The 21,714-nt window shown below is 45.4% G+C and overlaps 2 protein-coding genes across 2 annotated transcripts; one reads left to right on the top strand and one right to left on the bottom strand.

Moving 5' to 3' along the window:
* Nucleotides 1–2,082: 2,082 nt before the first annotated feature.
* Nucleotides 2,083–11,539, top strand: LOC143927448 (uncharacterized). The gene is made up of 3 exons (XM_077451525.1): nt 2,083–2,317; nt 6,748–6,900; nt 9,371–11,539. The coding sequence occupies exons 1-3, from the start codon at nt 2,176–2,178 to the stop codon at nt 9,484–9,486; spliced, it is 411 nt and encodes a 136-aa protein (XP_077307651.1). The 5' UTR covers nt 2,083–2,175; the 3' UTR covers nt 9,487–11,539.
* A 3,370-nt stretch (nt 11,540–14,909) lies between these two features.
* Nucleotides 14,910–19,309, bottom strand: NAA80 (N-alpha-acetyltransferase 80, NatH catalytic subunit). The gene is made up of 2 exons (XM_077451524.1): nt 19,196–19,309; nt 14,910–16,403 (listed from the first exon to the last, which is right to left on the bottom strand). Exons 1-2 carry the CDS (start codon nt 19,276–19,278, stop codon nt 15,032–15,034), a joined length of 1,455 nt encoding a protein of 484 aa, XP_077307650.1. The 5' UTR covers nt 19,279–19,309; the 3' UTR covers nt 14,910–15,031.
* Nucleotides 19,310–21,714: the final 2,405 nt, after the last annotated feature.

The following is a 21,714-nucleotide window of genomic DNA, read 5'->3' as shown; positions in this document are numbered from 1 at the left end:
GTGGTCAAATCACACATGTGAGGTATCGCTGCGATCGTTAGAGCGAGATAAATTATTCAAGGCCTAGACCTCCTCTGTAACTCAAAACATGCAACCTGGAGAATTATTTTTTTTAAATGTCGCCTATGGAGATTTTAAAGGGTAAAGGTTTGACGCCATTCCAGTAGAGGCCAGTAGAGGGATTGGCAGAGAGGGGTGGAGGACACTGAGCAGAGGCCAATGGTGGGAATGGCAGAGAGGGGTGGAGGACACTGAAGGGAGGCCAGTAGAGTGATTGGCAGAGAGGGGTGGAGGACATTGAGAAGAGGCCAATGGAGGGAATGGCAGAGAGGGGTGGAGGACACTGAAGGGAGGCAAAGTAGAGGGATTGGCAGAGAGGGGTGGAGGACACTGAAGGGAGGCCAGTAGAGGGATTGGCAGAGAGGGGTGGAGGACACTGAAGGGAGGCCAGTAGAGGGATTGGCAGAGAGGGGTGGAGGACACTGAATCGAGGCCAGTAGATGGATTGGCAAAGATGGGTAGAGCTCAGTAAGCGGTTGGTAAGGTGGATGAGTCTGGCAGCAGCATTCATGATAGACTGAGGCTGGGTTCAGACTTATGCCAACGGGATGCGGGTTTCCCCACATCCAATTCGCAATAACCGGAGGCTCAATGGAGCAGGTTCACACAGCTCCGGGGTCCTGTGCGTCTTTGGCTCTGTTTTAGGTCCAAATTCAGGCAAAAATTCAGACCGGATTCTTTCCTGAATCAGAGAACAAGGACGAACCGGACCGCCCCCCCCCCCCCTGCTCCAAGCCACAGCCGGCCTGTGTGAGCCCAGCCTGTAGGGGGGGATAATTTATGGAGTCAGGGCCGTCTTTAAGGCAGGGCAAAAGGGGAAGCTGCCCTGGGCCCTGTCATTGTTGTGGGGCCCAAAGCAGCTGCCTCATACTTGCCAACCATTCCAGTTTAAATTCCCTTGTCCCTTGAAGTTTTAGACCTGTGCTGTGTCCTGATATCAGTGTGAAGTGCTGCTACTAATGCTGCCCAGCTCTGCCCTATTGTTGTGTAAAGATGACTCACCTGCAGACCCTGTGTTTACATGTAAATAACCAGCATTCATATGTAAATAGCAGCAACATTCATATGTAAATATCGGAGGCCGACGGCATTGATAAGTAAATAAAGGTGGCATGCATATGTATATCATGCCCCCCTGCAGCGAGGAGAAGATGTGATGTAACCTATAGCAACCAGTGAGCAGTATTACTGTACAGTAATCTCTAGCAAACAATCAACAAGCATAAATCATTTGCTGTAACATTTAGTAACTAATCAGTGAGCCTTAATGTGTGCAGTAACCTCTAGTAACCAGTCAGTAAGCGGTAATGATATGCTGTAACCTCTGACAACCAATCGCAATTGCTGCCTGATCTGATACAGTAAACTGATTTTAAGTCTAACTGCAATTTACTGTATGTCTCAGAGAAGGTCGAGAGCGAAATTGCATGGGGGGAGGGGGGCCCCCAAGAAAATATTTGCCCCGGGTCCAATCAATATTAAAGACGGTCCTGTATGGAGTGGTTGACCTATGAGAAGGGAGTTACAATAGTCAAGATGTCGATGAACGATAACAAGAGAGTGAATGAGGATCTTTGATGGCTTCAACGGTTAAAAAAGAGGCGTATTTTGGAGATGTTACGGAGGTGAAGTCTATAAGATTTGTACAATGATTGGATTTGGGGCTGAGAGGACCGGTCAGAGTCCAGGGTTACACCCAGTACCCTGCAATGAGGGGAGGGATTGATGGTTGTATTATTGATCTCATAAAAACTTTTGGGGATTAAAAAACTGTTAAGCCCTGTACACGCGATCGAAACATTCCGTCAACAAAACCGGTGGATTTTTTTTCCGACGGATGTTGGCTCAAATTTGCCTTGCATACACGCGGTCACACAAATGTTGTCGGAAAAGATTTTTTTTTTTTCCCCAACAGAATGAGACTTTCGGTTGTAGCAGGATTAGATGCCTGGCCAGTTTTCAGAGCTATTGTGATGGGAGGGGGAGGGGAGCTGAGGTCTCACTATATATACCCTCCCCAGGCACATTGCAGCAGTCCTCTGTGTGTGTGTCCTCCTCCCAGCTGCTGTATTGTCCTGTGACCGCGCTTTGTGTCCTCATTAGATCAGCTCCATAATGGTTTTTACTCAAGATTATTCTGAGAGGACCCCGGGCCCCGATGGCGATGCCCAGTCTACTGTGTGTTTGCTGGACGCAGATTCCGAAAGTGACCTGCAAAACGTTGCGCCTACTGCAGACAGTCCGCCCGCACCGGAGGGTGAGTACCCAAGCTAATGCTAATGCCACACATCAATATATATATTTTTTTTGTATTTTGTAGTGGGAGGTGTCTGTATATTAAGGCAATGTTGGTCCACTCATTTGTTATTGGTGGGTTTCAAGTGTGGCCCCTGACTTCATCAAAAGGCCTCCAGGTTATATTCATTGAGTTCTAATGGGAGTTGATGATGACTACTGACTTGATTCCTAGACCAGAGACCACGTCTCCCGCAGTCCCTTTACAGGTCAATGCTTCCATACCTTCCCCAACATTAGAATTCTATGATACATAATGTGGTTGATTTACTAAAACTGCGGGAGACGTGGTCTCTGGTCTAGGAATCAAGTCAGTAGTCATCATCAACTCCCATTAGAACTCAATAAATATAATCTGGAGGCCTCCACCCCTCTCTGCCATTCCCACCATTGGCCTCTGCTCAGTGTGCATGGAAGCCAATCGGCTTCTAATTTCAGCCTTTTCAACTAAGCTTTGAGGATAAAACCTGGAAGCTGATTGGTTTCTATGCAGGGCTGCACTAGATTTTGCACCCTTGAGTTTTGGTAACTCCCCCCCCCCCCCATACTGTCTGCAGGGGCTCTGTAGGCTAAATGTGGCCCACAGGCAGTAGTTTGAGCACCAGGGTAGATGATGTAGAGCTAAGATGGATGGAAGTAGGAGAACAGGATGGACCGCGTCACCAGCGCTGGCCAACAAAGGGCGGCAGGTGGGACAACTCAGCAACTGTGGACACCTCAGCTGTGTGCATTGCAAGCTTAGCTTGGAAGACTGGCAAAGAGGGCGCTGTAGTATTATGTTTTTTTTTTTGTATGAGAACTTGGTGGTTGCTATAACACCTGAAGATCACCATATAGCAGCTGTCCCATATTGTCCACATAATGTACACATTCGTAAACTTCCTTCCCTCTGCTGAATGGCTGGAAATGTAGTAATCCCTCCAAATGGCCACTGAGATCAGATCACGTGATCACAGTATGAAAACTATTGTTCTCAGTTGGTGAGAGCAGATTGATAGACCACCCATAGACATCAGAACCAGAAAAAAAACCAGCCGGGCAGCATGCTGTAGAGTCCAACGCTTCAAAAAATGTATTATTATTCCAGGACAAGAAGCCCCACCTGGGACCTCCTCCATGGATGTATTTCACTCACACTGGGCTAAAGGGGGTCATCTCCAGTGTTAACCTCAGTGGTGGGTGAAATGCATCGGTGGAGGAGGTCCAAGGCAGGGATTGTAGTAGCTATCTTGGAAAAATAGCATTTTGTAGCCATTCGACTCTTCAGTGTTCTGCCGGCTATTTTTCTCTGGATGTGTTCACCCTTCAGGGAGAGGATGGAGCCCTGCTTGGTGTTAAGTTGAGGGAATACTTCACTTCAATGGCGGCCCGTCTGTTAGGGGCGCCCGGTCGCCGCCCCCTCTATCGCACCACCCCCTATATCAGTGATGGTGAACCTTGGCACCCCAGATGTTTTGGAACTACATTTCCTATGATGCTCATGCACTCTGCAGTGTAGTGGAGCATCATGGGAAATGTAGTTCCAAAACATCTGGGGTGCCAAGGTTCGCCATCACTGGCCTATATGCTTAATGGATAGATTCATGCATAGCATGAACCTATCCATCGGCGTCGCGGCTACCCCCTTTTCTGACATCTGGGCCCTTTTAGAATGCTGGGCGAATGAATTACAGCGGCGGGGGTGTTTTTTTTGTTTTTTTTTAAGTACCTGATTAAAGCCATAGGCACTAATAGGCTTCATAATAGGGTGGGCCTGTAACGCAGAGCATTGCGCTCGGAGCCCACCCAGGTGTTTTAGAAAAGTGAATGAATATTCACCTTTCTAACACTGAACTGCCTCTCCGCCAATCAGGAAGCGTGGGTCTGATAGCCGACACCTCATTGGCTGAAAGGACAGGTGATCCTATTGGACGCCTAGCAGGAGGAAAAGCATGGAGAACACAGGAGCCGCCGCCTGACCCGCTACCTGTCACACAGCCTGCCGCCGTCACCCGTTGCCTGACCCGCTACCAAGATGGTCAGACAGCGAGCAGGTGGGTGCTGGTTAAATGCCACCGGGTTTTTTTTAAGTTTGTTTGCGCCCCCACCCCCCAAAAGAAAATGTTGAGCACCAGCCGCCATTGCTTCAATAGTACATAGATTTCAGAGGACAGTTGGGTCTTTCTATAGACATCAGAGGACAGTAGAATCTGCCCGTAGGTATTAGAGGGCAGTTGGTCCTGCCCACAGATGTCACAAGGCAGTTGGTCCTCCCCTTAGACCTTAGAAAATGGTTGGATACACCCATAAATATCAGTGGACAGTTGAATGTTCCCATCAACATCAGTGGACAGTTGGATGTTCCCATCAACATCAGTGGACAGTTGGATATTTCCCATCAACATCAGTGGACAGTTGGATGTTCCCATCAACATCAGTGGACAGTTGGATGTTCTCCTCAACATCAGTGGACAGTTGGATGTTCTCCTCAACATCAGTGGACAGTTGGATGTTCTCCTCAACATCAGTGGACAGTTGGATGTTTCCATCAACATCAGTGGACAGTTGGATGTCCCCATCAACATCGCTGGACACTTGGATGTTCCCATCAACATCAGTGGACAGTTGAATGTTCCCATCAACATCAGTGGACAGTTGGATGTTCCCATCAACATCAGTGGACAGTTGGATATTTCCCATCAACATCAGTGGACAGTTGGATGTTCCCATCAACATCAGTGGACAGTTGGATGTTCTCCTCAACATCAGTGGACAGTTGGATGTTCTCCTCAACATCAGTGGACAGTTGGATGTTCTCCTCAACATCAGTGGACAGTTGGATGTTCTCCTCAACATCAGTGGACAGTTGGATGTTCTCCTCAACATCAGTGGACAGTTGGATGTTTCCATCAACATCAGTGGACAGTTGGATGTCCCCATCAACATCGCTGGACACTTGGATGTTCCCATCAACATCAGTGGACAGTTGAATGTTCCCATCAACATCAGTGGACAGTTGGATGTTCCCATCAACATCAGTGGACAGTTGGATATTTCCCATCAACATCAGTGGACAGTTGGATGTTCCCATCAACATCAGTGGACAGTTGGATGTTCTCCTCAACATCAGTGGACAGTTGGATGTTCTCCTCAACATCAGTGGACAGTTGGATGTTCTCCTCAACATCAGTGGACAGTTGGATGTTCTCCTCAACATCAGTGGACAGTTGGATGTTTCCATCAACATCAGTGGACAGTTGGATGTCCCCATCAACATCGCTGGACACTTGGATGTTCCCATCAACATCAGTGGACAGTTGGATGTTCTCATCAACATCAGTGGACACTTGGATGTTCCCATCAACATCAGTGGACAGTTGGATGTTCCCATCAACATCAGTGGACAGTTGGATGTTCCCATCAACATCAGTGGACAGTTGGATGTTCCCATCAACATCAGTGGACAGTTGGATGTTCTCATCAACATCAGTGGACAGTTGGATGTTCTCATCAACATCAGTGGACAGTTGGATGTTCCCATAAACATCGGTGGACAGTTGGATGTTCCCATCAACATCAGTGGACACTTGGATGTTCCCATAAACATCAGCGGACAGTTGGATGTTCCCATCAACATCAGTGAACAGTTGAATCTGCCCATAGACATCAAAGTACAACTGGAATTGCCATCAATTGCAATAGAGGCATCACTAGGGCCCTTTTATTGTCCACTTGCCGACCGGCCGACGTCATTATACGTCATTATGTTCCCGTGATTCGGCGTAATGGTACGCCAGCCCCTTAATCGCATTTTTATAGCACCGATCGCTGTATAAATGTCACTGGTCCCAAAAAATGTGTCAAAAGTGTCCGATCTGTCCGCCGCAATGTCGTAGTCCCGCTAAAAATCAAATCAAAACAAATAAATAATAATAAAAATGCCATAAATCTATCCCCTATTTTGTAGACTCTATAACTTCTACGCAAACCAATATACGCTTATTGCGATTTTTACCAAAAATATGTAGAAGAATATATATATCGGCCTAAACTGATAAATAAATATTTAAATACTTAAATATTTATTGTAGAAAATAAAGAAAAATATAAATGTTATTTCAAAATTGTGGCTTTTATTTTTTTTTGTTTGTTTATAGCGCAAAAAAACAAAAACTGCAGAGGTGATCAAAAAGCTCTATTTGTGGGGAAAAAAAAGGACGTCAATCTTGTTTGGGTACAGCTTTGCATGACCGCGCAATTGTCGGTTAAAGCAACGCAGTGCCGTATCGCAAAAACGAAGGGTGGGGGGGGGGGGTCATTAAGGGGGGAAATCCTTCCGGGGCTGAAGTGGTTAACGATGGGCATCTTTACACCTTTTTCAGATCCTAATCGGTGATTTGTGTTTTGTTTCAGGCTCCGCCCCTGCGTGTGTCGTCCAGAGCAGGGCGAGGAAAGAAATGCACCGCCAGTGCAGCGGCTGGAAACGATACTTGTTGATCTCCGCAGTGATCATCATTCTCCTCATGGGCAACTTCGCTCTGTATTTTTACATGCTGTTCCTAAACGGTGAGTCCGCCAACCGCAGGAGCAAATGGCTGTAACCCCCGGCAACCGCAGGAAAATAGAGACAGAAGTGAACTGGTTGCTATAGGCAATGGCTACAGTTTTGGCGCTCTTTGCTCCATTGTTAAGAATCCTCTCCATCCCTCTGTAGAAAGGAGGAGATGGACTTGTGTCTCGTATGAAGAGAACCTGTCGTATGTTCCCAGAGGGGACACATTGTAACTCATTACTAAAGACAAATCGGATGTTACTTTCACATTTTTGCTTTGCTGTTCCATATTTTTTCATTTCCTATAAATTATCTAAAGCCAAAACTTTTTTTTTTTTTATTTAGATGGAGTAGGGAAGGGTCCGACCTCATTAGTTTTCTTTTTCTGTCTGTCCTGGTGTGTAGATTTCCCTGGACTTCCTGTATTGGAGACACAACAGGAATTCCCTCCATAGACAGTTGTCACCAGCACAGGTGTCCCCATTGGGTAGATTTCCCTTGATTCCTGTTCTGGTGACCCCTGTAACATTTTGTAATTCCCATCACTTCCTGTCTCAGTGACACTGGGATGAATCTTCTAATCTTCTCAGCAGGGACACAGGCAGCAATAAAAATAAAACCCGACAGAGGGTCTATCACTTCCACACTCCATCCAACACTAGAAAATGCTTACATCAGTGAGGGTGGAGGGGGGACCTAAAGCTGAAGTTTAATCTGCTTATATTTTGCAATCCCTGCCCCCCCCCCCCCCCCTAATCAACATGCTAATGACCTTTATTAACCACTTAATGACCGGAAGGATTTGCCCCCTTAATGACCAGGCCATTTTTGCCATACGGCACTGCATCGCTTTAACTGACAATTGCGTGGCCGTGCGACGTTGTACCCAAACAAAATCTATGTGTCCCCGCCCCCCCACAAATAGAGCTTTCTTTTGGTGGTATTTGATCACCTCTTTGGTTTTTATTTTTTGCGCTATAAACAAAAAAACAAACAAAAACGTCAGATTTTGAGAAAAAACATTATCTTTCGCTATAATAAATATATATATAAAAAAAATGTAAAAAAATTTCTTCATTTTTAGGCTAATATGTATTCTTTTTTTTTCTTTGGTAAAAAAAATTAATATAAAATATATATTTATATATATTATTTTAAATATAATAATATATAAAATTATTTTTTTACTAGTAATGGCAGCAATTTGTGATATTTATTTATTTTATTTATTTATATATATTTTTTTTTTTACGTGACTGTGGCGGACACTTTTTTTGGGACCAGTGGCTGAAAAATAGCCACTGATTACTGTATAAATGTCACTGGCAGGGAAGGGGTTAACACGAGGGGGGCGATCAAGTGGTTAAATGGGTTTCTAACTTGGGGGGAGGGGGACTGACTGGGAGTAGAGAGAGATCGCTGTTCCTGATCAGTAGGAACAGCAGATCTCTCTCTACTTCGCTGTCAGAATTGGGATCTGTCTTTTTTTTTTTACTTTGACAGATCCCCGTTCTTGCTCTCTGAGGAGAGATCGCGGGTCGCCAGCAGACATCGTGGGCCCACGCGTATCGGCTTCGGGCACGTGCGCCTCCTATAGCCCCTAAAGTGGTGATTCGTGCAGGGGAGCCAGCCTGCTGCCGTGTAACGACGGCAGCTGGTCGGCAAGTAGTTAATAAAACCTTTCCATTTTCATTACACACCTTTTTTTTCATTTTAGTCCCTGGGACACACCTCTCCACTTTTTGAGATGGGAATGAGGGACACCTACCAGCAAAAGTATGCAGGCATAGGACACACCCCTTGCCACGCCCCTTTAAAGGAGAATTGTACAAAATATATTTTATATTTTATATTGGCTTTTGGAATTTACAAATGCAGCAATTTAGAAATCAGATGAAAGGTTTAGCGCTGGGAAAACGCTTTTTGATAGATAAAAAGTGCATTTTATATACAACTATATAGATCAGACCAAAATGAGGGACAAATGAGGAGGAAAGAGGGACAGAGGGACATTGCTCCAAATCAGGGACAGTTGGGAGCTGTGCCTGTGATGTCATCACCAGGTCTCTGTGATTCTCTATGCAATGCAGGCAGATCATGGAAGGTGGGAGGGGCCTGCTGGGGGGGGGGGGCTGTACATGGAGCTTTCTGAAAACATCCCAGCATCCGGCCTCAGTACTCCTCCAAAGAGCCCTCAGCCCTGATGCAAGCAGTGGGAGGAGTTATGCAAATATAAATGGCTTGGTGAGTGGGCGTCAGTCTGGAGGAGTGGGCGTTCCCGGGCAGGCTGTATTTGCATATTCACATTGGGAGGAGCAGTAAAGTGCAGTCACTGTACAGGAAGCAGAGCCCGCCTACGTAATGACATCACACCTCTCTCTGATAGGATCACTTATATCAGATTTATATTGAACATAAACCGATAATCGATTGTCTTTATGTTCCTGATTGTTCTCAGTCACCGATTGTCTCTTCTCTCCGCAGATTGTAACCACACATTGCTGCAGACGCTCACAGAGAAGCTGGAAGCGCAGAGCCAGATCCTGCAACAAATGGCGACCAATCAGCACCTCGCTGGATATAACCCCGGAGGGCTGTGAGCCGCGGGCGGCCTGTGTTCTCTTTTTCCCATCATTGCAGATCGGAGCTCCAAAAGAGAAACTGGACATGTGCGCTGACAAAAAAAAAAAATGCGTTCGTTTTCGTTTCAATCGTTCTCTTGCTTTTTTCGGAAATTAGAATTTTCACATTTTCGGATTTTCAAAATTTCGAATTCCAAATTCCCGAATTTAGTTAATTATTATTAATTAGCTATTATTTCTAATTTTACTAATTTTTTTTTCAGATTTTCGAATTTTCTCATTTCTGAATTTTCTAATTCAGAAAATTCCGAAATGAGAAAATCCGAAAATCTGAATAAAAGAAGTAAAATTTGTAAAATACGAAATAATAGCTAACTAATAATAACTATTAAATTCTAGGTATTGGAATTTCCTTTCAAATTCGGCTGTTAGTAAATGTAACGAATACAAATTTATCTGAAGTTACAAATTATCCAAAATAACGATTGCCGCATCTAAACGAAAGGAATGGAACAAATTAATAATAAATAATAATAAAAAAGGTTTTATTATTATTTATTATTATTAGATTGTTACGATCCATTCGTTTAGATACGGCATTCGATATTTCAGATAATTCATTCAAATACGTTCACTAACAGCCAGATTTAAAAAGGAAATTCCAATACTTATAATTTTAATAATTATTATTAGTTCGTTATTATTTCGGGGTTTTCAAATTTTCAGATTTTCATTCTTATTTTTGGATTTTAAAATCTCCAAATTTTTGAATTTCCTAATTCCGAAAAATTTGTCAAAGCCCTTGGAGAATCCGATGGAAAATGCCCGATCGGACCGTGTTGTCGGATAATCCGACCGTATGTGGGCTCCATTGGACTGTTTCCGTCTGAATATCCGACCAACAAAGTTTAAGCCCCTTGTACACACGGGTCGGAGATTCCGACAACCAAATTCGTCGGATTTTGTCCGTCGGATTTTGTCCGAAACTGTTGCATACACACGGTCGGACAAAGTTGTCGGAAAATCCGACGCGATGACGTTATTTCGTTACGACGGGACTACGTTCAGGCTAGTAGCCAATAGCTTTGGTGTAGGAATTTAATCTGAACATGCGTGGGCACTTTGTCCGATCGGAATTCTCTACACATGATCGGAGTATGTCCGATCGGAAGCAAGTTGGAAATATTGGTCCGTCGGATACTCCGACGGAAACAGTCCAATGGAGACCACACACAGTCAGAATATCCGACAAAACGCTCCGATCAGAAACATTCCGTCGGAATCTCCGACCGTGTGTACAAGGGCTTAGAGCTGGGCTATAAAATTTTCCGACAACATGATCTGATCGGACTTTGTTTGATTGTGTGGCACTTTGTCCGATTGGAATTCTCTACACACAATCAAACAAAGTCCGATCGGATCATGTTGTCGGATCGATCGGACCGCTTTTGTCGGATATTCTGACTGTGTGGGGTCTCCATCGGACTGTTTCCGTCAGAGTATCCGACGGACCAAGTTTTCCAACTTGCCGGTAAAATTTTCCGACAAAATGCTCCGATCGGACATATTCCGATCATGTGTAGAGAATTCCGATCAGACAAAGTGCCACGCATGCTCCGATCAAATTCCGAGACCAAAGCTATTGGCTACTAGCCTGAACGTAGTCCTGTCGGAACGAACGAATGTCATCACGTTCTGAACGATCGGATTTTCCGACAACTTTGTCCGACCGTGTGTATGCAACACCAGCTTCGGACAAAATCCGACGGATTTTGTTGTCGGAATGTCCGACCGTGTGTACAAGGGCTAAGTGAAACGTTTCCGCTCCACGGTCTTTACACGCTGCAATCCCGACTGTTCAATTTCCATCCAATCAGGTGGATTCCATCCAAAAACCGCTTTTCAGTTTTGTCTTTTGCTCAGATATCCACAAACCATTCCCAATCATGGGAAAAGACGACTCCTGGAGGAAAAACCTCCGATCATCGCTACAATGTTTTCTACTTTTGTAATTATTAATTATTGATGTGTGTTCTGAGATTTTATAAACCGATTTTTTTTTTTAATTCTATTCTCTTCTGTCTGTTTTGGAATATTAATCATAACTTGACGTCTGCAAATACAACCCCCCCTCCCCCCCCCCCCCTATTCCAAAAAAGTTGGGAAACTGTAATATCTACAAAATGCGCTGCAGATCTCATATTTTATTCACAATACAAAACAGAACAAATGTTTAACCACCTGACCCCCGGAGGGTTTTACCCCCCTCATAACCACATCCCTTTTTTTTTTTTTTTTTTTTTCGCTACTCAGCACTGCTCTACCTTAACTGGCAATTGTGCGGTCATGCGACACTGTACCCCAAATGAAAATTCTATTCTATTCCTATTTTTCACACAAATAGAGCTTTCTTTTGGTGGTTTTTGATCACCACTGCGGTTTTATACTATATAAACGAAAGACCTAAAATGTAAAAAAAAAAAATGTTAAAAAATTATTTCACTTTCTTTTATAAAACATATCCAATAAAATCGAATTTTCTTCATAAATTGAGGCTAAAATCAACATCAACATTGTTTTGACTTATGTGACGCTGTCCTCGCTACAAACACGGGAAAGACCTTTATCTGGTGACTTTTTATCCTCTCCACTTCCTCTATATGTCATCATCATCCTTTGTGTTTAACCATCAGATTCCGAGGATACAGGAAAGTGAATGGTGAGATATACTGGCTTCGGTGTCGGCTCTGTTGGGAGTTTTGGTGAATTGCTATCTGGATGTATGGTGGGCCCTCCAAGTGATGACTATCGATGGTGCAAGAGCCTAGTGAGAAGGTACATTCTCAGAATCTAATGGTTGAGCACAGAGGATGATGATGACATACAGAGGAAAATGAAAAGATACAAAGTGACCAGATAAAAACCTTTAAGATTTCTATAGTGAGAACGGCGTCACACATGTCACATGAATGGTGGGCACTCCAAGGGATGACTATCGATGGTGCAAGAGCCTGGTAAGAAGATACATCCTACTTCCTCGGAATCTGATGGGTGAGCATGGAGGATGATGATGACATAAAGGGGAAGATGAGAAGGTACAAAGTGAAGTCACCAGCTAAAGGTCTTTCAGATGTCTATACAGTACTGAGGACAGCCTCACACAAGTCAACAGAATAGTGACGTTTCAGTCACTTTTTATGTTGCCTTGAGGCCCCATCAACTTCAACATTGTTTTGACTTATGTTACGCTGTCCTCGCTACAAACACGGGAAAGACCTTTATCTGGTGACTTTGTATCTTCTCCACTTCCTCTATATGTCATCATCATCCTTTGTGTTTGACCATCAGATTCCGAGGATACAGGAAAGTGAATGGTGAGATATACTGGCCTCGGTGTCGGCTCTGTTGGGGGTTTTGGTGACATGCTATCTGGATGTATGGTGGGGCCTCCAAGTGATGACTATCGATGGTGCAAGAGCCTGGTAAGAAGATAGATCCTCAGAATCTAATGGTTGAGCACAGAGGATGATGATGACATACAGAGGAAAATAAAAAGAGATACAAAGTGACCAGATAAAAGCCTTTAAGATTTCTATAGTGAGAACGGCGTCACACAAGTCACATGAATGGTGGGCACTCCAAGGGATGACTATCGATGGTGCAAGAGCCTGGTAAGAAGATACATCCTACTTCCTCGGAATCTGATGGTTGAGCATGGAGGATGATGATGATGACATAAAGGGGAAGATGAGAAGGTACAAAGTGAAGTCACCAGATAAAGGTCTTTCAGATGTCTATACAGTACTGAGGACAGCCTCACACAAGGTAACAGAATAGTGACGTTTCAGTCACTTCTTATGTTGCTTGAGGCCCCATCAACTTCAACATTTTTTTGACTTATGTGACGCCGTCCTCGCTACAAACACGGGAAAGACCTTTATCTGGTGACTTTGTATCTTCTCCACTTCCTCTTTATGTCATCATCATCATCCGTCCTTTGTGCTTAACCATACGATTCCAAGGATATAAGGAAAGAACTTAAGAGTTATGACCGGCTATCCGGCCGGCTCTGCTGGTAACTTTGTATCTTCTTGCCGGGTCCCGGCACCATCCGTAGAAATCACTTGAAGCCCCCTCCATTCATCCCGAAATCTGTACTCTCAGGAGTGCAGCTTCCAGTTTGGAATTTATGAAGATGAAACGTTCCCCTGTGCCAGATAAAATTCACTTTAACGTGACCGTCCCTTTAATTGCCAGACATATAACCTTCCGATGTGCCATATTGGAATACGGCGCCGGCGGCACCATCTTTAAAGCTGTATTCCAGGGGTTGCAAGTTTTAAATAGTTACATTGTTGCAGCTTGGAGCACTGTAAGCATGTATGGTCGCCATTAGAATTTGAGGGGCCCCATCTCCACTAGCTTCTGGATGCCGTGCAAAAGAGGCTGCCCTGCTGCATAGTGAACACAAGAGGTCACTATCTCTCGGCACCGGGGCCATTCAAAGAGCACTTGGCATTTTCTTGCTGAATGCAAAGTGTTCTCTGATTGGACAAGGTGGAGATTGTTGTGACATCATTTGCCCAATCAGATAACGCAATCCTGCCCGAAACCTGCTTCCACCATATATAATATTAGAGTGTTAGAGTCCAGGCCCAACCCAGAAAAAAAAAAATTGAGAAGGAAAGGGTTTTCAGCCCTGTCACACTCCATCCAAAACTAAAAATAAAGGCTTGGGCTTTTAAAGAACTTTACCTGAATGTGATCTGGTACAGCAGGCCCTGTACAGCAGAGCTCAGACCGCAGGAGGAAGAAGCAGCACAAGGAGCCAATGGGTTCATATGCTAACAAGCAGCATGCTAATGGGAGGAGAGAGCAGAGTGACATGGAGATGATCTCATCAGTACGATGTTTCTCTTTTCACTATCCAGGAACATCGATACATAGAAAAGTGACGGCAGAAAAAAGATCGAGTGGCACGTTTTTTGTTTTTTTTAATACATGGTTTGTATTTTTTTTTTCTTGTTAATATTTTTAGTCTTTAGAGTATAGATCTATGTCTGTCCCAAACATGTGTGAACAAGGTGGGAATGTAGGAGGCGGCCTGTAAGTGAAGGTGAAACTGCAGTGGAGAAAGCTCAGGTTCTCTCTCCTGCAGACAGGGGTGTGCTGTGTAAATCTCAGGACTGGATGGACAGAAATACAAGTCCTTTGGCAGGTAAATCGGCTCCCTTGTACGTATCGATGTTGTTTATTTAGTGGTTTGCCTGGAGTCCGGCTCAAGTAGTAAACTAAAACAATTGAATATTTGCAGCACCAGAATAATGGAGGAGAATTCACAGACACACCCATGAGGAGCCTTAAATAATACTGATTGTTTAGCCCCTCCCCCGCAGTCTTACACATAGGATAACAGAATACAATGACAAGAACAGAGCCCATCAGATGAGCAGATTTATTCCCCGGGATGAGGTTTGGTGTCCCGGGGGGGTCATACAATGATAAAGGCACAGCAGGTGACAAATAAATAAGGTCAGTTCTTGGTGGAGTAGAGACATTTCCGTTATAGGCTTTTCATCATCCAGAATATGGGGTCCCCTCGAAAGTCCCGGTAGGGGGTCTGCAAGGTGGACCCGGTTTTGGCCGGTGATAATGATTGTGGAAAAGAACTGAATGAGCTACAAGGAAGGAGAGAAGCTGAGGGTGGGGGAGGGGATAAGAATGGGGTTGATGTGGGGAAAGGTGGAGCAGGTGGTGGTGGAGGTGGGGCGAGTGGGGTAGATATGGGGCAAGGTGGCATAGGAGGGGAAGAGAGAGGGTTAGATGTTGGGTAGAGTGGGGGAGGAGGGGGGAGTGGGGTAGATGTGGGGCTGGGTAGGGGAGGTGGTGGAGGATGGGAGAGTGGGGTAGATGTGGGGCAGGGTGGGGATGGTGGAGGTGGGAGTCCGGTAGATGTAGGGCAGAGTGGGGGAGGTGGTGGAGGAGGGGGTGAAATCAGGGCAGATGTGGGGCAGGGTGGGGGAGGTGGTGGAGGAGAGGGCGAGAGCGGGCTAGATGTGGGGCAGCGTGGGTGAGGAGGGGAAAGTGGAATAGATGTGGGGCAGGGTGGGGGAGGAGGGGGAGAAAGCAGGGCAGATGTGGGGCAGGGTGGGGGAGGTGGTGGAGGAGAGGGCGAGAGCGGGGTAGATGTGGGGCAGCGTGGGTGAGGGGGAAGTGGGATAGACGTGGGGCAGGGTGGGGGAGGTGGTGGAGGAGGGGGGGAGAGCAGGGTAGAAGTAGGGCAGAGTGGCAGAAGTGAAGTAGACGTGGGGCAGAGTGGGGAAGGGGGTATTGGAATAGCCCTTGAGAAGTGTTCCAAGCTCTCAGATGGAGTCCTGGGCGGTTCCACACCTGAACATTCTTGAGGTGCGGGACATGGCGGTTTGTTCGGTAATGAGGATGGCCCACCATGGTGGTTGAAGGTAGGATTTGTCTTGGAAGGGGTCATCTTCTGGGACACCAGCGATCCTAGCCTTCCCATGTTCTGGACGGGCTCCGTCAGGCGGTACCCCAGGTGGTAGTAGAAGTCCTGCTTGTCATGAGTGGTCAGGTACAGGTTTCGGAAGCCCTTCCCTCTGGCGTACCTCTCTGTGGCCTCCATCAGCCTCCGGCCATAACCCTTCCCACGAAGGTCAGCGCTGACCACCACCGACTCCACAAACAGGCTGTCGGGGAGACCTATGACCTTGGAGAGTCGGGCGTGACCCAGGACGGGCCCTTCCGGGGCTCCGATGAGCACCAGGCACACGGGGAAATCATCTAAAGATTTTTCCAAGGAGTGGATCCGAGCTCCGAGACTTCTCCGCCACGTCTGGTTCAGCAGCTCCGCGCAGGACGCCGTGAGGTCAGGACGATGGTGCAGTGGGGTGAGGATGGTGCTGCCTGGAGGGGGCGACCTGCGGGAGATCAGAAAACATGAGTGGATGTTGCGGAGTTTCTCTAAGCCATCTAAAACTGTCGAGACCAACCCAGGCCACGCCTCCATATCCCGTCCTGACCAATCATATACAATCAAGTCCCATAACCCCTGGGTTTAATAGCACAACCGTCCGCCTGGGGGAGGTATTGAGGAACATATTTACAAAGTAACAAATCACCGATTTATAAAGAAACAAGCTAATCGATTTAGGTAATAAATAATAGATTTATATTAGACCAGCCAAGGCCCCGCCTCCATATCCCATCCTAACCAATCATATATAATCAGTTCCCATTGGAATTTAATAGCACAACAGCCAGTCTGTGGGAGGTTCTTGGGAACATATTTACAAACTAACACATTTTTGATTTATAAAGAAATTATTGATTCATAAAAGTAACAAATTATTGATTAATAAAGTCAGGCCAACCCAGGCCCCACCCCCATATCCAGTTCTGACCAATCATATATATTCAGGTCCCATAACCCCTGGGTTTACTAGCACTGCAGCCCACCCTGTGGGAGGTACCTAAGAACATATTTACAAAGTAACAAATTATTGATTAAGAAATTAATGATTTTTTTTTTAATAGACATTTTTATTGCAAAATATGAGTAGAACATAAAAAAAAAAAAATAATAATAATAATGATTTATAAATATAATCAATTATTAATCTACAGAATAACAAAATATTGATTAAAAAGTATTAATTTATCAAATCTAAAATGTATAAATTATTGATTTATAAAGTCAGGCCAACCCGGGCCCCACCCCCATATCCTGTTCTGACCAATCATATACTGCGTATTCAGGTCCCATAACCTCTGGGTTTAATAGCGCTGTAGCCCACCCTGTGGGAGATCCCCAAGAAAGTATTTACAAAGTAACAAATTATTGATTTATAAAGAAATGATTTAGAATATAAAAAATGATTAAATTACAGAGTAACAAAAAAAATAGATAAAAAGTAATACAGTATTAATTTATAAAATACAAAATTATTGAGTTGTAAACAAACAACCTATTAATTTATACATATTAACAAATTATCAAAATGTTACAAAATTATTAAAACGATAGATTTGTAAATTCAGACCAGCCCAGGCTCCGCCCCCATATGCTGTCCTGACCAATTATAAATAATCAGTTCCCATAAGCCCTGGCTTTGTATGTCTCCACAGCTCGCCTTTAGGAGGTTCTTGGGACCACATTGATAAAAGTATAAAATGATTGATTATATAAAAAAATAAAAAAAAAAAAAAAAAAAAAAGATTGATTCATGGAGTAGCAAATGATCAATTTATAGGGTAACAAACTATTAATTAGTAAAGTAACAATTTATTGAATGATACAATAATAAAATGAAATCAACAAATTGATTTGAAAAGTAATTTTATAACTTATATATAAATTAAAACATTTTATAAAAATGTATACAAATGATCAATTTATTAAGATGCAAATTATAAATGTATGGGGTTAATAAATAATGGATTCATGAAGTAACGAATTACCCCCTAAAAAAAACGAAGTAACAAATTAGTAATTAATAGAAGTAACAAAATATCAAATTATAAAAGTAACAAATCACCTAAAGATTTGATACATTTTATAATCACATTCGTTGTCCAATCACGGTCCGGCCTGATGGAATCACATTCGCCCCGCGCTGCCCATCCGCTAATGTGGATCTCGGGAACATTCGCCGCGTTCATTACGGCCAATGTTACATCATCCGCTTGCGATCAGAGGGGCACCTGACCCCCAGAAGTAGCCCTACAGAGAGAACACATGGCTGGGGCCCAGTACACTGCTCCTGTCTCTGGGGGCCCCAGTATACTGCTCCTGTCTCTGGGGGCCCCAGTACACTGCTCCTGTCTCTGGGGCCCCATTACACTCATCCTGTCTCTGGGGGCCCGGTACACTGCTCCTGTCTCTGGGGCCCCATTACACTCATCCTGTCTCTGGGGGCCCGGTACACTGCTCCTGTCTCTGGGGCCCCATTACACTCATCCTGTCTCTGGGGGCCCGGTACACTGCTCCGGTCTCTGGGGCCCCCCAGTACACTGCTCCTGTCTCTGGGGCCCCCCGGTACACTGCTCCTGTCTCTGGGGCCCCCCAGTACACTGCTCCTGTCTCTGGGAGCCCAGTACACTGCTCCGGTCTCTGGGGCCCCCCAGTACACTGCTCCTGTCTCTGGGGCCCCCCAGTACACTGCTCCTGTCTCTGGGAGCCCAGTACACTGCTCCGGTCTCTGGGGCCCCCCAGTACACTGCTCCTGTCTCTGGGGCCCCCCAGTACACTGCTCCTGTCTCTGGGGGCCCCCCAGTACACTGCTCCTGTCTCTGGGGGCCCCCCAGTACACTGCTCCTGTCTCTGGGGGCCCCCCAGTACACTGCTCCTGTCTCTGGGGCCCCCCAGTACACTGCTCCTGTCTCTGGGGCCCCCCAGTACACTGCTCCTGTCTCTGGGAGCCCAGTACACTGCTCCGGTCTCTGGGGCCCCCCAGTACACTGCTCCTGTCTCTGGGGGCCCCAGTACACTGCTCCTGTCTCTGGGGCCCCCCAGTACACTGCTCCTGTCTCTGGGGCCCCCCAGTACACTGCTCCTGTCTCTGGGGGCCCCAGTACAATGCTCCTGACTCTGGGGGCCACAGTGTTCGGACAAAGGAGGGTCAGGGGCCCCTCTGATCATCACACTACCTAAAAATAAAGTATAATATGGGGGTCACACCCCTTTGTCACCCGATTCGGATCTGAAACTCACCCCCTTCCAGGCTTCTCCCCCATGTGCTCAGACACTCCCAGCTGCAGCCAATCACAGAGCGAGCCGCGGACTGCACAGAGCATGCTGGGAGTTGTAGGCTGAGCTGAGTTGGGTGTGTTGCGTCTGCGATACCGACAGCGGCCAGCAGAGGGAAGAGAGAGCCGAGAGAGAGGAATGCGTGCGATCCCGACAGCGGCCAGCAGAGGGAGGAGAGAGCTGAGACAGAGAAAAAATAAATATCTATATATCTATATATAGATTTATATCTATATATTTTTTTTAAGAATTAAGGGTTATTTTCAGTTGATCCCAATTAAATGTAAGATTTTAAAAATGTGAAAATTTTTTTTTTTAGGTATTTAGCTCTCCAATTCTCCTTAGTTCTTTATATATATATATATATATATATATATATATATATATATATATATATATATATATATATATATATATATATATATATATAATCAATTTTCACATTTTTAAATCTTACATTTAATTGGGATCAACTGAAAATAACCCTTAATTCTTAAAAAATATATATATCTCGATAGATATATATATATATAAAGAGATAAATATATATAGATAGATAGATAGATAGATAGATAGATAGATAGATAGATAGATAGATAGATAGATGGATGGATATGCAGTCTGTGTCTGGTCTATAAACCAAAGGCTCTGGATGGACAGTTGGACTGCAGTATACAGACAGATGAGAATTCCCAGCAGGAAGGCAGCCAAAAAGGTATCCAGCAGCTGTTTGCCATGTGTATATAATGGAATCCCATTACACGTATACAGAGAGCCAAGAGTGTCTGTTACACTGTCACACTGCCCAAAGCCAGCACTGACAATCCCCCCCCCCCCCCCCCCTACACACACAGACAGGAGAGAGGGCTTGATTTCCTCCTCCCCCCACTCCTCGGTGTCTGCCCACACTCCAATCCCCAGCGCTGTGCCTCAGAAAAGGAAAGTGCGGGCCGGATATTTGAAGTCCAGCAGCCTCAGATACATCTGGATGAGAGGTGCTGACTGCCAAGGGGGTGAGTGAGCTCACCATCCATCCCTGTCTGTGACTGAAGTCTCCCCCTTCTCTCTCCTGCCTCTAAGTGATTACACAAAGGTAAATCAGGGTTCCCAGAGCATCCCTTACATCAGAGTTCCCCTCACACCAGAAGCAACAGTGTTCCCCCTTACATCAGAGTTCTCAGTGTTTCCCCTTACATCAGAGTCCTCTCCGAACATCAAAGTTCTCAGTGTTCCCCCTTTCATCAAAGTTCTCAGTGTTCTCCCTTACATCAGAGTTCTCAGTGTTCCCCCTTACATCAAAGTTCTCAGTGTCCCCCCTTACATCAGAGTTCTCAGTGTTCCCCCCTTACATCAGAGTTCTCAGTGTTCCCCCCTTACATCAGAGTTCTCAGTGTTTCCCCTTACATCAGAGTTCTCAGTGCTTCCCCTTACATCAGAGTCCTCTCCGAACATCAAAGTTCTCAGTGTTCCCCCTTACATCAAAGTTCTCAGTGTCCCCCCTTACATCAGAGTTCTCAGTGTTCCCCCCTTACATCAGAGTTCTCAGTGTTCCCCCCCTTACATCAGAGTTCTCAGTGTTCCCCCTTACATCAGAGTTCTCAGTGTTCCCCCTTACATCAGAGTTCTCAGTGTTTCCCCTTACATCACAGTTCTCAGTGCTTCCCCTTACATCAGAGTCCTCTCTGAACATCAAAGTTCTCAGTGTTCCCCCTTACATCAGAGTTCTCAGTGTTCCCCCCTTACATCAGAGTTCTCAGTGTTCCCCCTTACATCAGAGTTCTCAGTGTTTCCCCTTACATCAGAGTTCTCAGTGTTCCCCCCTTACATCAGAGTTCTCAGTGTTCCCCCTTACATCAGAGTTCTCAGTGTTTCCCCTTACATCAGAGTTCTTAGTGCTTCCCCTTACATCAGAGTCCTCTCCGAACATCAAAGTTCTCAGTGTTTCCCCTTACATCAGAGTTTTTAGTGTTTCCCCTTACATCAGAGTTCTCAGTGTTCCCCCCTTACATCAGAGTTCTCAGTGTTCCCCCTTACATCAAAGTTCTCAGTGTTCCCCCTTACATCAGAGTTCTCAGTGTTCCCCCCTTACATCAGAGTTCTCAGTGTTCTCCCTTACATCAGAGTTCTCAGTGTTCCCCTTTAAAGCAGAAGTCCGCCAAAAAAAAAAAAAATATTAACAGCCAGCAGCTACAAACACTGCAGCTGCTGACTTTTATTATATGGACACTTAACTGTCCAGAGAGTCCGCAATGTCGGCAGCCGAAGCCTCTGTATCTGTCTGTCGACTCTTGGCTGCTGCCGCCGCCATCCTCGGTAATGGAATCACTTCCTGGTTCTCTACTGCGCATGCGCGAGTCGTGCTGCGCATCCTCACTGGTCCCTGCTGTCTTCCGGGACCTGTGTGTCTCCCAGAAGACAGCGGGGGAGGACAGAGTAGGCGCTGGAAGCGGCGCAGGTCACCGCGATCACCGCGCTGATCTATG

This window comes from Lithobates pipiens, unplaced genomic scaffold (assembly GCF_037356315.1).
Source record: "Lithobates pipiens isolate NorthernLeopardFrog02 unplaced genomic scaffold, aLitPip1_a1.2 Scaffold_23, whole genome shotgun sequence".
NCBI lineage: Eukaryota > Metazoa > Chordata > Amphibia > Anura > Ranidae > Lithobates > Lithobates pipiens.
Note: the sequence above shows the minus strand (reverse complement) of the source record. Positions and strands in the feature narration are given on the sequence as shown.